At 27.7% G+C, this 16,577-nt stretch overlaps 1 protein-coding gene across 3 annotated transcripts in view; it reads left to right on the forward strand.

Moving 5' to 3' along the window:
* LOC114124534 (dopamine receptor 2) overlaps positions 1 to 16,577 on the forward strand; it is a 120,773-nt gene that overhangs the window by 2,342 nt on the left and 101,854 nt on the right. For all 3 annotated transcript variants that reach the window (XM_050203697.1, XM_050203696.1, XM_050203695.1), the window contains exon 2: positions 10,206 to 11,471. In XM_050203697.1, the coding sequence (XP_050059654.1) occupies positions 10,306 to 11,471 (1,166 nt within the window). In that variant the 5' untranslated portion in view covers positions 10,206 to 10,305. The remainder of the gene's footprint in view (positions 1 to 10,205; positions 11,472 to 16,577) is intronic.

Here is a 16,577-nt window from a genome sequence, read left to right on the forward strand (position 1 = left end):
CATTCATTACTATTTATTATTTAACAAATATAAAATAAATAAATGTTTACCATAAAACAATTTATATTATAATAAACAATAACTAAGTATTGCTATTACTCATAAATTTGAATCAACAAGTCTTTAAATCTATAATGTGTAGACACTAATATATACAAAAGACACTATTTGAAATAAATTTTAATAAATTTTAGCTACAAATAGCTTGTATTTTATAATACATTTTTCATTTAATTTTATATTTCAAAAATGTAATTAAAATTTTGCTTAATTTCCAACGTAATTATAAATAAAAACAAAATCATAACCATAAATTGTATAGACTTAAATTAACAATGCGATAGATAAAAATAATTATGTATTTTCGTTTGGTAATAAAAGAAATTAGGTGAATTTAATATAAAATAACAACATTTTTTTATGTAATATTGTTAACGTAGTTTAAATTTAGTACAAATTATGATATTTAAGGGTAATATTTGTTTTTTAAGTGTTATTAAGGTTTTTGAAGTGTATAATATAGTATGATTGCTGGTTTTTCAGATGTAAGATAGTTTTAAAAAGTGCTCATAATCTATTGGAGCACAATACATCAAAATTGCTAAACTCAAACCTGTAGGTTTTGGAGTTTTATTTCGAAAGAAGTTTTAAATGCGATTTAAGGTTTATTAATAAATTAAACAAATTACAATTGGAATAACCCCAAACCCGGAAAAAAATGCTAATATACAAGACCGGTCGTTACTTAGTTAGAGTTGAGATGCAAATTTAATGTATTTCAAAAAACCGTTAAATAGATGGGAGGTAAAGTTTAATAGGGTTATTTTTTGCTAGCTTCAAGATTATCAAAATCTTGGTAAGGTTTACACAGTTAAAAGCTGGCATACACTTAATGAATCGTCCGCCATTCATTTTTTTTTTTTAATGTTTGGTTGTTTAAAACGTAATTAACATTTATACATGCATAAAATGTATATGAAAATGTTTAAACGTAAACTATTTGTAATATTGTGCAATTATATACAATTTTAGTTCTAATACACTCTTAAATAAGCTTATTTTCGTTATTAATTATTATTTCTAAAATACAGTAAATCACGATAGAGTATTGGATATTATTGAAAATTAAAAATGTTAAATATTTTTATCTTTTATAAAAAATAATCTATGAATCATCTATTAAACTCAGATGTATGTTATCATGATGATTGAAATGTATTCGTGTTCAATATTATAATATATATACCCACATAATTTGGTTAGGTATTTATTAATTTATCTTCTACAGAAAACTCCGTTTGAAATATTTTATCGCTTTTAATTAAAATAAAAGACAATAATACTTCCTTTCGAATCAACACAAAATATTATAATAATTAACATTTTTATCGGTTTTTATTTTTGCCAAACGCGCATTCTATTTTTTGTTTTAGCTGTTTTATTGTTTTCGCTGTAAAAAAAAAAAAATAATAATTACATGATATAAACTATAAATAATATTCCTTACCGTAAATAAATTAGCTTTTTAATACATATATACACACACACACACACATATATTGTTAAGTTTTTTCTTTTCTTCATCTAATATTACCTGTATATAGATATATAGGAATTAGGGTCGTGTGCAATACATTTTTTTTTTAATATAAAGACGACGATACCCACGGTGTTACTCGGTCACGTGCACATTTTCTCACAAGTATTATACTTATCGTCTATCCCGCATACTCAGTTTTGTAAATTAAATAAATAATTTAAAACTATTACAATATTCAGTGTTTAATACGAGTATAATTGTATATTATTATAAGTGAACATAAGCGTCTTAACTTTTAAGGAGTAATTAGATGGTACATTAATCATTGTGCTTAAACTTAACAATATATTAATATATTTATTTTATGGAGTATATAATTGACAATATAAATGTATTGAATTAAAATATATACAGAACAAAATATATCCTCTTTATTCAAAGAGTGAAAAATGTTAGACGGAAAGTTATTTTGTATGCAAAACATGTATCACAGTATAATGCATTTTATAAGAAGCGGATTTGTACGTAATATCTCTTTTTGAAAAATATTTAAACATTATTCATTATAAAAAAACTAAATTTAAAGATTGGTAGGGTACCTATTTTTACCCATAATAATTGTATTGTAATATAATACATATATAATAGTATTATATTGTATTATAATATAATGAAACCGCAAAATTTTTTTTACTATAACTTATAATAATAAAAATGTGTATTAATTTAAACTAAAAACAGAAATATATTCACAAATCCAATTTTTTTGATAACATTTTAGTGGACACTAGCAGTATCTTGTCAGTTTCTATACCGATTTACTATATCTAGTTCTAATAATTCAATTTCAACTTTCATATGATTCAAAATGTTACATATAAAACATAAAGTACATTACATTTCTTGAAGTTTTGAATTGAAGGTAATATAATTCAGATAAAATTCAGTAAGAGATAAAATACCCAGGGAGAGTCACTCACTGTATAGTGTATTTCGATTGTTTCAAACCTTGCGATTGATCATAAAAAAAAATTGTATAGGTACATTTATCTTTCATATTTTTTAATTACTGTAGGAAAACTTTAGAAGAACTTTGAATTAAATTTTCAAATACCAGTTATTAAAATAGAGATGATTTAATGGATTTTAAACTACAAAATACTAAGCAAATTTTCAATATTTTTTTTTATAAATTATGAATTTTTAACTAAATAATTAATATTTTAATATTTGATTAAAATTTTTATTTAGATAAACATTTGAATTTTAAATGCTTTTAATTGTAGGTACTTGTTTGTTATTCTACATTTAAAAATTCACCTTTATCAATATTTGAACATTAAATTTTCGTGAAAAATGAATGTGGTTATATTATGCTAAATTTTTATTAAATTCTTATAAGAAAACTTTCAATGAATTCTTAAATTACTAATTTGTTTTTTAAGCCTAAAATATAAAATTTTTTATAAATTTTGAAATAATTTGACACTCTACAATATGTTTCTCATGTTTAACGTCAAATTTCAAACTATAAACGTTAATTTAATAAAATATTTTTGATATTTGTAATTTCTGTAACCTCGTTCTAATTAACTATTCAAGCTTATGATATGAAAAAAAAATGTCAACATACTTTAAAAAGTTGAATAAACGGACATCTATAAATAATAATAAATAGTTTAAATAAATTTAAAATACTTTGAAAATTTTAATTAATGATAAAATAAAATAAATATTTGGTGAAAATGTCAAGCATTCAGTTATTTATTTTTATTTGACAAAAAAAAATTTATTTTTTCAAAAATTGGTACAGAGTAAATAATATATTCCTGTATCACGTAATTTTATTTAAATATTTTTCCTGTTTTTTTTTTTTTTTTTTGAAAAGTACAGTAAATATTTTTACTTTTAATCTCCCAGAGTTATACCTAACTATTTTGGTCCAAGAAACTTCCAACTACAATATTAAAGTCTTTTTTTTTTTTTGATAAAAAAGTTTTTGTAGACATTAAAAAAAAACAAATCCGTTCAGATATTAAATGTAGGTATTAAAATTTAATGTAAGTGATAAATAGAGAAAAAACTACATAATATATAAAAATTGAAATCATAATAGTCATTAAAAAAAAAATCAATCTCCTTCTTGTTTTTATAAACTTAAATAATTACTTAAATAAACAATTAACAAAAAAGTTTTTATAAGTATTTGTATAAAATTCTTTTTTAATTTTCACAATTAAAAACATGTATTATTTAACATAATACATAATATTATGTTAGGTACTAAAATATTTATTTATTTATTTCAACTTTTTTTTTATTCATTTATTCATTTAAGTATCAAGTTAATTAAGTTAGTTATTTAATTAAAGTAAAAGATGTTTAAAATGTATTTTGAAGTTTATTTACAAGAAATAATCACTATTCTTGTTATTTCCTATACCAACATCCAACCTACACCACGATGTATTTTAAATAAATTATAGTATTTAATAATTAATGAAATTTTAAATATTTTATTTTATAATACTCAACAAAGTTTTTGGAGAAACAAATAATTTACCAGAGATAACCCCTTTTGTTAACTGATGTACCGTTAAATTAATTTAGCTTATTACATAAAGTTGAGTACAGAAATAATCAAATAACTTTTTTAATCTTGAAATCTATAAATGTCTGTTGTATTTATGATGGCGTTTTACTTTTTGTTTGTTTTATTGGAAGGAAGTGCACTGCTATAATTTATAATTGGGTAGTCTCAAATGCTTTAGGTGCGCTACGTTAAAAATATTACAAATCTTACCAAAGTTATATAAACTTTTCTTTATCTTAAATATAATCCATTTTTAACACTTACAAATATTTTATGAAATACAGTTAAACATTTTGCAAGCAAAGCTTCCAAATTTTAAAGAGTTTTTAAATTAAATCTTTATAGTGTACACTTCAGTTTAACAATTTTAAAAAGTTCGATGCGTAAAGATAATTTCAACGAAACATCTATAGCTAAAAAATTATTTTTATAGATTTTGAAAACTTGAATATTGCTAGTAAGTATCTTTACCGCTTCCAATTATAGTGTAATTTCGAACTTGGTTAAAATCCATAGTTTTGTATTTTAACGGTCGTGATTATGTACCAAATGAAAATCTAAAAAATGTCCATGTAATAATATTCATACGTTATTAAACATAATACAATAGGTACTCACACAATAACATTACATGTTATTAAAATAATATGGTGTTTATTTATTTTTTTTTATTAACTTATTATATTATTTTGATACTATTCCGTGCGTTGATTTCAAACAGACGGAATTGGTTGAGTCGAACTGTTTTGTTACACTTTGAAGTTTTATCATAATACACGTCGTATCAATCATTCATGTCTGTAGGACCAACTAGGTACTTCGACTATCCTTCGACTTCTTTACCACTTGACAAGGAAATAAGCTCCTTCATAGAGGTTATATTGTGTAATCGTGGCTTGGTGTTATATTTTTTAGGCACTACTGTGTGGTTTATAGACAATATGACACGGAGTTAAAAATAGCCGGTCATAGTTTGATATACTTATACTCATTTACAGTAGATGTAACTGATGTTAGACAAGAATGAAATATAAACTGTCACTTTTATCATAATTTTGACAGAACAGTGTTTCTAGGGAATATGATTCAAAATATAGTTTAAAACTTTTAAGATACTTATGTGATAGTTAATGCAGATTTGTTGTGCATATAAACTTGCAATACTAATGTTTCGTTCAAAATCAAAAAAAGTTGATTAAGGCGAGTGCATTTAAATGTTTGGAAAAAAAAATACATTCGAATAAGCTTATACTGATCTGCAGAGCTCAACTTACGCAAAAATGATCGATATTTTGTTAGGGTGGTTGATTCTCGTATAATACAACTACTTATTTTTATTCTGTTCTTAGTTTTTCCCGAAAAAACTGGAAAATTCCTAAATAATGACCACTTTACGGTACAATAGTGTTCAATTCAAAATTATATAGAGGTTTTTCGTAAAACTTTTCGAGCAATTTTAGTGCCCATAAAAGCTTCAGATATAAACCTTAAAAAACTACAAATCGGTTTAAAACCAAAACAGACCGATGTATCGCCGTACTCAAAATCTATAAAACTTGATAGTTTTTTTTTTTTTTTGCTCTGCAGATTTTATTATTATACAAATAATAGCTATGTTTTCGAAAGAGAAAATTTTCGATTTTTCCTTGAGCGTATACCACTTGACGAGAACATGACATATACTAATACATATAATTTTTCCCATTTCCCAACCATATAATATTATTCGACGTGTAATGTTATTTTTTTTTATTTTCTTGTTAAATAGACTTACAGAACTTTAATGTGTAATAATTATTCGATATTAATAGATATTATTATTTTACAATATTGTACGAGTATGATATATGTATTAGTTTGGCTGATATGTTGGAGTAAAAAAGTAACGATTCGTCGTTAATGTTTACAAAAACGGTGAACTAGGTACTAGACGATTTCGATTGTCGGTTAACTATAGGCTACATCGCAACAAATCGAAATAAAGGTGTACCATAAATATTGATTTGATGCGTTTTATTTTTGTCTATAAAAAAGAAGATAACTTTGTATTTGTTTTATCAAAGGTTTTTTTTACATGTTTTATATTCTGTATATAGTTTGTATAGTAGTAATACGGAAAAAACAAAAATCATCACAATTCCGATCGTACTTGGAACAAATGTGTGAAATATTTTAAAGATAGTATAGAAATATATACACAAACACAAGGCACAGCACACACATAATAATATAACAAATTACAGTTATACGTCAATTGTTATCATTTTTCACGTCATAACCGTTTAAATATATGTGCGGGAAACTGTTCGGTTTTGATATTGTTGTGGCTTTGTGATATTTTGTTACGAGCCATATAAAAAAATATGAGTCACGCAACTAATGAAACCAATCACGAAACTTAATACCTAACACAATTAATTTTAATACATTTACAGATAATTTAATATTATTAAGTAAATAATACTATTTTTATTTTAATATTCTAGCTAACTTTTTTAATATAATGGACCATAATGTTTGATTTTTTTTTTTTAATTTTTCACAATAAATTCTTATTTGAATTTATAAAAAGGAATGATTTTAGCATAATAATTATTTGTTCAAAATTAGTATTTATTAATTATATTTAATTTATAATTCATGATTATTTTTTATTGTGGTTTATTAATTTTTATAATTGTAAACGTTTAAAATCGAGGAGTTCGGCAAGTTCATATTGTACAATACTTATTTGAATTGAATGAAATTAATTATAAAATGAACAATATAAATTCATCAATTATTATAAAGTATTGATTTATCCGATTAAGATTTATTAAAGAAACAGTTGAGTTTTTTACAGTCTTTACTCATAATTTTTATGGACAATGAAAAGTCAAAAATATCATACATAATATTATTACTATACACACAAATTCTTAAGTAAGTGAACTCAGAGACGCCTTTAGACTCTTTAGAGGATTAACTAAGTAGTTTCAAAATACTTAAAATACTTTTGATGTCAATGTCAGTTGTGAATGTTTCACACCTCCATCAAATAAATAAAAAAATCCTGAGATAGTACTTTTACATCACCTCACCAGACCGTCTTTGCGGAGACTAAACGATTAATTGCAACAAAAATGAAATCATTCAGAATTTTCGGATTTATCAATAAAGTTTATTTTTAGAATTAAATTATAGTATTATCTTTTTAAGTTTCCAATATTAAAGTATAAATATTTTATTGAAAAAATAATACTAACGTTTATTGTTTAAATATTTAGGGTTAAGATACTTCAAAGAAAATCGTTTTATTGAACGTTTAATTATTATTGTTTTCTCAGAATTCTCAATATATTACTTAATTACAATTTATACAATTCCAAACATTTATAAAACAAAACATACAAAAATAAATATGTGTTGATTTTATTATCAGTTTATTATTTGTTATTTTATTTTAACAATCCGATGCTCACTCTCTCTCTCTCTCTCTCATATTTTAAACAAATAAATAAATATCAGTATGTATGTATATTTTTTTTAAACTTTTTAGAAGTTAATTAATTTCTGATCAGTAACTTTTTTATGATTAATACTAATTGATACAGAGAAAATTACGAACTATTTACGTCGAAAACGTTAAAAAATCCTAATCGAATAAATATAATGTTTAATGCATTTTTTTTAAAAGTATGATCTATCAATTAAAACATTCTTTATAGCTCTCTACGAATCTACGGCGAAAACCTTATGTTAAAATACGTAAGTCGCCTAGTTTGTTCTTCATTGCTGATTGTTAAATTGTTATATAGCTCTGAATTTCCTATCTACAATTTTTTCATCTAAATAATTTCTAGTCACTGATGCACGTTTTTATAATAGCAGCAAGTCCATACACACACACACACACACACACACCGGACCTAGTGTCTTTTTTCCTTGTTCTTGTCCTTCCGTGTCAGTTCCGAGCCGGAAACGTTTCCTCCATAAATGACCCCGTAATCACCCGATACGTCATGTGCGACCTTCATTGTTCTTTCCGTATAATAACCTACCCGTTGGCAGTTTACTCACCGGAATAACATTTCTGCACGCTCGTTTTCAACCCTACCTTCTCAACCCCCATCAAAGCGCTTACTATACGCGCTCATATTGTCAGAGAGCTCGCGTATTTTTTGAAGATATTTGAATAAACATGATTTATAGTTTCTTGCGAGATGTTATTCAACAGACTAAACGGTACATTTTGTTACGACCCTCGCTCTGTCTGATTTAAGATTCAGATTACCGTGTCATTAAAATACATGAGTGACAGTTAAAGGAACATGATACCGTTAGCAGTAACGTAAGAGTATATCTTTTTTGGCACATAGGTTTTTTTGTTTCATTTTAATTTTTTTTATTTCACGAAATATTCACGAGACTATACAAAAAACTTTTAAAGTATGCTAACATTTTTCGTTTTTATTTATTTATTTTTTATTTTCAGGGAATAAAACTTGTAATTTATCCCAAACCACCCGGGTAAAGTATGTAATAACATATAATAATGCAGGTTATCGGACTATACATATGTATACTACTTTGTTTGCACGTTGTCATATAATTAAGGTCTGATTACGGTTTTAAATGTTTTAATACCCTAAAAATGTATTCCTGATCATAGAACATAGGTACAACCAGCGACGTATACAGAAATTTTCAAAGGGTCAGGTTAAATTTAATGTATATATGTATAATTATTTATATACATATGTTTTTCGATAAAAAGTTTCACATATTTAGGTAGCAAAAAAAAAAAATCAAGCGAGCTGAAACATTTTTCGTATACGTTATTGGGTACAACGTTGTTCAAAAACTCTTTTTATTTATTTAGACACGTAGTTTAGTTTACAAAAATTGATAACATCAATATTGTGTATAATAATATGATACATATAATAGAAATCAATAATAATCAAATTTAAAGTCAAGAGTTATTAAAACTACACATGAGGTGCTTAATTTTTTTGGTAGGCCTGAGCTGCTATAAGCGAGTAGAATTTGTCATGGACAGTATTTTTTATAGTGCTAAACACATTTATATAACTAATACAGTATATTATATATAATTATTTTTATATTATATATATAAGCGTATTTTTGTACAATTTAAATTGTAATAACTTTCAATAGTTATTTGAAATGAAGAGATGTATCAACATTTTCTGAGAGCAGCGGATTGGATATCTTTGATTTAGAATATTTAAATAAAACAAATATTTATTAACTATACACATTTTATCAATTCGACTAAATAAATATTTTGTTGTATTATTAATAGTTTATGTGAAGTAATAAAATACCAAATCATCTTATCGGTGTACATCACCGTAATAATTATTCATATTAATTGTAGATTCGTAAAATAAAATTTAATTTTATAAAATGGTTTTCTTGAAAAAAATACGACGTACAGGTGAGGAGTAAAATATGTCAACGAAAAATAAAATAGAGAAACGATTGTACGGTATGTCAGTGCAGTTACTCGTGTTTTTAATGACAAATGCACCGATCTATAATAAATGACCTAGACAAACAAAAACATGAATCTACAAATCCAAAATAATAATAACAATAATAATAATAACAATGGCACGAACTAAGCCAAAATTCAAACCTTAGTTAACCTAGTTTGTTTTCTTACGATGACTCATTGCAACGGTAGGTCCCTGCGTAGTAGACAATGCATTATTCAAACACAAACAACAACCACTGACGATGCAATGAACAAATGAATGATATTTATTATAAAATGTATATGTTGTATTAAGTCAAGAAGAGTCGGCTTATGATTATAGTTGAAATAGGCAGCAATCGTTTCGGAAGTTTAGACCGACTGTCGTAAGCACAAAACAAATAAAAGTACAATAAGTCACGTCGATACAGGGGGACTCGGTGTATGTTTTCATCAACGATTCCCACAAAAGCATTAATACAGTCGTAGTACTCGTCAATTGTACCGAATGATCTAATTTATTTTTATTGAACGTATAACCCTTACCGCGAACGATTTTGAAAACCAGAATATTGCGTTGTGTGTTTCAGTAACGAGTCGGGACTGCAGCGATACACGTCGAACGGCTATACCTAACGCGGTCTGTAACGTCGAGCTCCGAGAGACAGACTTCGGCGAAGGGACGCGACCATGAACTGGACGACGATGGTGGCGCTGGCAAACGGCACGGCCGACGAATACGACGACGTGTCGGGCACGGATGAGTCGGTGGCTTGTCGGTCGACTTTCGGCGACCGATTCCCGCTGTCGGCGGTGCTGATGGTCTTCTGCATGGTGACCGTGTTCGGCAACTGTCTGGTGATCATCGCCGTGGTCCGGGAACGGTACCTGCACACGGCCACCAACTACTTCATCACGTCGCTGGCGTTCGCCGACTTCCTGGTCGGGCTGGTGGTGATGCCGGTGAGCGCGGTGCAGGAGGTGCTCGACCACTACTGGACGTTCGGCATAAACGCGTGCGACGTGTGGCGGTCGCTGGACGTGCTGTTCAGCACGGCGTCCATACTGAACCTGTGCGTGATATCGCTGGACCGGTACTGGGCCATCACCGACCCGTTCACGTACCCGACCAAGATGAGCCGGAAGCGGGCGTACCGGCTGATCGCCGCCGTGTGGGTGTGCAGCGGCGTCATCAGCTTCCCGGCCATCATCTGGTGGCGGCTGGTCCGCACCGAACCGGTGCCCAGCAACACGTGCCCGTTCACCAACAGCACCGGATATCTGATATTCTCGTCCACCATATCGTTTTACGTGCCGCTGCTGGTCATGGTGTTCACGTACTACAAGATCTACACGGCGGCCGTCACGCAGACCCGGTGCCAGAGGTTGGGCACCAAAGTGCTGTCGTCCACCCCGTCGTCGGGCGGCGGTTCCGGTGGCGGCGGTTCCGGTGGAGGCGGAAGCGGCGGCGGAAGCGGCAGCGGCGGCGGCGCCGGCGGAGGTCGCATGGAGCTGACGCTGCGGATACACCGGGGCGGCGGCACGACCACGTCCGCGTCGGCCGCCGGCGGCGGGGGCTACACGCGGGCGCACCAGCTGCAGAAAAACTTCTCGCTCAGCCGGAAGCTGAGCAAGCTGTCCCGCGAGAAGAAGGCCGCCAAGACGTTGGGCATCGTCATGGGCGTGTTCATCGTCTGCTGGCTGCCGTTCTTCGTCGTCAACCTGCTGTCCGGGTTCTGCGACGAGAGCTGCGTGTTCAAGGACCAGCTGCTGTCGTCCGTGGTCGCCTGGCTCGGGTGGATCAACAGCGGCATGAATCCCGTGATCTACGCTTGCTGGAGCAGAGACTTTCGCAGGTAAGTCGCCGCCCGCGACGATACAGATGATTTGTATTGTAGTTATATTAGATATCGCTGTTACCGATCGATGGCTTTATTGTGTTACATACGCACTGGAATATAATATTATGTCATACCTACGTCTGTGCAATGAGTAGATTTAATAATATTATTCGGGGTCCAGATGCTGTAGACGTGCAGCGTTTTTTTTTTCCCCGAGACGTCTAGACGAATATTGAAATTCGAAATGATGAAAATAATATATGATTGACGATTTACTCGAGAAAAAAATACGTCGGCTGGCGGCGAGGACGTTTCCGAGCCACTGATATTTGAATTGCCGTGTTAACGCGGCTGGTCGATGAATCTTTTCCTACCATATAATACGTTTTATAAAAGGTCTTGTACTAAGAGAAAAGCAAAGCGATGTTTTTCATACAAAAGTTATAAATTCAAAATATTCGGTTTAAATCGAAAAGCAGTCTGCTTCTTGACGTTAATTTCGGCGTTATGCAAGATACTTTAAATTATATTTACAAGAGTTTAAAATTATGAAAAACGCGAATAACCGCTAAAAATACATAAAAAATATTTATATAAAACGAAAAAGTTTTTTCAATATTTATGAAAGTTATAAGATAACAAATTTATTTCAAATGAATAATTTATATCATTGATAAAAATCAACAAATTGGTAAACACTCGGTACTGTATGTGTTAATTGTACCTCGTCATTGAGTAGATCGCTATATTGCATGTTACATTTTAATTCAAATTATTATATTGTGCCATTGTGGTATAGTAGATAGTATTAAAAATGAGAATTTGATTTTAATACGGACACTGAACTACTAATGGTTTTATTTTTAAACCTTCATACATTATTTTTACTGAACACAATATATTTGTTTACACGAAGTTCTAGAGATGCATGTGCGGAGTTTAGAGACATTGGATGCAATTTGTTTAGTTTAAAATCAAAAATTAATAACAAAATCATAAAAATTCTCTAACTCAAGTACGAAGCTATTTTTATATGTCCCTATTTTTAATATGTTTTTATTTTATCATCTTGGCTAATACTTTTCAATTATTTAAATATACTCAATAACTCAAATCATTGGTTAATGTAAACATATGTTTGGCGAGAACTTGTATGTGAAAATATGATTTAATCTTATTGTGAATTTACATTAAATTAGAATAGTAGAGTACATTTATGAGTCGACAGTAAAGCGTATGAAATAATTATGACCACTAAAAGTTAATGACCGCACTAATTTGCTTCACGGAACTTCTTATGGTAGTTTTACAATGAAATAATTCAACACAATAAAAAAAAAAGGATTTTAATTTTTAATACTTATTTATTTTCATAGCAAATATTATGCTCGAGCAGTAAGAATAATAAAAAAAAAATATGTTTTTATGTTTAAATTTTCTTATAATAATTTATTACGAATCTAGTTTTAAAAAATAATTGTTATAAGCCTATTTAAATGTTTTCGTATACTTTTTTTTTTTTTAATAACCCAGTCAACGTACTCGAATTTTCATTTTGAATACAAAATCGAAGCTACATACAAATAAAATAGCTTAATATTTATTTCAAAATGTGTTTAAGTATTGTATGACATATTATTGCTTAATAATAATAAAATTTTTATAAATTTAAACAATCGAGATATCGATAATGGCACCCGATACACGTGCTTAGAATATAATAATATTATACCGTAATTATAATTATTATTATTGTTACAATAATGCAAGAGCTCCAGTTCATGGGAATCGCGCGTACAACTAGACAGCTGCAATCTCATTAGTCATCTCCCGCCTCCACACGCTTACCCGCTTTACTCGTCGTTCTCTGTTAGCCAGTATATATTATAATATTATTATTACTACGTGTTTCCTGTAAAATTGGCTATCGCTGTCCACCACTCGGTGGTTGTACGAAATTCGCCAGGCGACAATTATTATAAATTATAATAATATAATGGCATAGTTTAGCTTACCCGCATTTGATCAACATTCCCGTCAGAGAATCATGTGGAATATAAAAAAAAAAAAAAATAGAACACACGAGCTTAGCTTTAGTGGTGTTGTATGTGCCTAAATCGTTGATACTGAATTTGGCGGCTTGGCTCTATATAATAATCATATTTAGGATTTTTGAAAAGGGTTAAAAGCAAAGGTCCAAATCTCGTTGAATAGAAAAAAAAGATAATCTTACCTATTATTATTAGTATTAAGGGATGGGATTAATATTAAGCTAGGAAAAAAACATTTTATCGAATAAGCCAATCCATACGCCACTGATTCTAATTGATATATATATATATATATCATATAACCGTATCGTGATAAATAATAATAATATAGTAGATATTATTATTTTATAATTTTAACAATCATATTATATAGATTGGATTTTATAAAATTAAATTAAATGTCAATAATGTGTACCACACACATATAATATTTAAAATGCACTTATATAATATATTGAAGACCAGACATTATAACAGTGTTCAATAGTTTAAAGATGAATAGAAAATAAATCTTAAATTTGTGGCACAAATTAACGATCTAGTAATTTATTCCATTGGTGAATTGAAAATACTTATTGTATTATGTTAATTAATTTGAAAATTGACGTTCAGATCTACTTAAAGTAGATAAAAAGTGAATAGTTTTACAGTTTCACTTAAATTTACACGAGTATTAAGTATAGAAATTTCTATAAACATAACTTAACTAGATAACTTTTATGTAGCTATATTACCTATACTAAAATCCCTGATCCATCAAAACCATCAACATTTACTGTCATTTATACTTACAATATTTTGAAGAAAAAAATGTGTCTTTTTCATAAAAAAATAAATTTTATCATATTTATTAAATTCTTAATCTAATTATTATTATTTTCGATTTCAAATTAAATAAGATATTTCTTAGTCGAGCATTATAATTTTAAAAAACATTAGCACTAAGTATAATGATTGGTATACTTATGCTTGATATTATAAGATTTTAACACGGTTTTCAATTACCTATTAAAGTGTTATAATGGTACAACTATATTTTTAATGTACTACAGTTCATAAAATTATTATTTTAATAGTGGCATATAATTGAATTGCTTTTTATAAAAGTATTTTTATTTTTTTATAATATACTTTGAAGAATTTTTTATTAAATTTTTTCCATTTATTTAGCTAGTAAGTACAAATGAATTTATACTATTTTATAGTATTGTGTAACTGACCCAGTTTTTTTTAAGATTTTAAAATTAATAGTATTGTTTTTAAATTCTGAGTGAAGCGATGAATGTATTGATTTTACAATAATATGTATTTTTATTTTTTATTTTCGTGTCTACTATAAGTAGTCAATAAATTTTTCGATTTTGCAACTTTAAGGATGGTTTTGAATAGAAAATTGGATCTATTTATACTTTAAAAATGTAAAAATTAAAAATTCCTTATCTTTTTTTTTTATAATCTAAAAACAAACAGAAAAAGTTATCATTTTTAATTTACTAAAAATTGTTCAAAATATTTCGACTCTTTTATAGACAATTCAAGTTAAAAAATTTTATCGAAAATACTTATTAAAACGATAAATAACAATGTTAATTATTAAGTTATTATAATTTAAAAAGATTATTGGTGGGAACAGGGAACTTATAATTAAAGTATATTTTATTATTATGAATTTTTTCTGTTTGCAATGACGATTTATTCATTTTAATATATTATTATTATCTATAGTATAGTATATATGTATATTATGAATCTACCTTTACTATTTACGGTATTTACAAAAAGACGTTATTAAATTTTGAGTTATAAAATATAGTATAAATATAATATATATATTATAATGATTAAATATTAATAATATAATAAATGCAATACTTATGGTAAAAACTATATCAACCTCGAATCTAGCTGGTAATAGGTACTATAAATAAAATTAAATAATTTAGTAGCTTTATACATAAAAAAACGTATGAAATATACTTAGTGATGTTATAAGCTGACATCATACCGACAAACCATCTTCGCTCAGAATCGTTTTTCATATAAAATTATATGTTATTGAATTCAAATTTAACACACTCATAACAGTGATCCACTCGACATCTAATGTACAGCAGATACCTACCCACTTGTCTACTCGCTATACAGTAAAGTGGTACCAATTTACTCTTCTTTTTGCTTATAAATAAATTACAATTGTATAGTAAATTAAACCATTAAAAAGAAAAAAAACGTAGAAAATAGTAAGAATAGTACAAATATTTATAAAACTGGTAAATTGAAGTTTTCTTTTGTACAATTAAATTACGTTTTAAACGGTTAATGCACTTTTCGATAAAATAAAAGTAATAATTATAATAAATATTAAAAAAAAACTTCAATTAATAATTCAACCTATATTTTCATAAATCAATTACATTGTAATTGTTTTGTGGCACTTTCTAGGTTTTATAATTATTGGAGAAAATTAACAATAATAGTGTGTTTAATTAACATATTTACATTCATATTATTCTGAAGCAGAATGTTTTGAGAAAATGATCAATGTATCAAAATAACGAATCTTGTCAGTATTTATTTATAAAAACGTATTATTATTATTTACAAATGTATATAAAACCCATAAAGCTGTTCTGCTGTATAATTGGTTTTATTTCTTGGGATATTTTATAATTTATTTATATTATTAATAGTAATTTATTTTTATGTAAGTAATAAAATAGATTGCTATAATTTTTGCCAAAAATGTTGCACATTTTAAATATTTGTTTTTTTTTTACATATTTACATTATGTTATCATTATAATAATATAAAGTTGCTATCAACTCAAGTAAATACCGTACAAAAATTAGGTATTACGTAAATATTCTTGTTTTTACGTATTTCTTATTTGTTTTTGCCAATTATTTTGAAAGTAACTGTGAATTTTCTTCTTTTGATCACTCAAAGTTCCTATTAGATACAACAATATAACACTAAAATAAAAAATCCTCAACGAGGAGTTTAAAGCATTTTTACTTTGATCCAAAACTGCATTATGACATTCTAAAATAAAATAACAGATATAATTTT

The sequence above is a fragment of the Aphis gossypii genome, chromosome 3 (genome assembly GCF_020184175.1).
Source record: "Aphis gossypii isolate Hap1 chromosome 3, ASM2018417v2, whole genome shotgun sequence".
In the NCBI taxonomy this organism is placed as follows: Eukaryota; Metazoa; Arthropoda; class Insecta; order Hemiptera; family Aphididae; genus Aphis; species Aphis gossypii.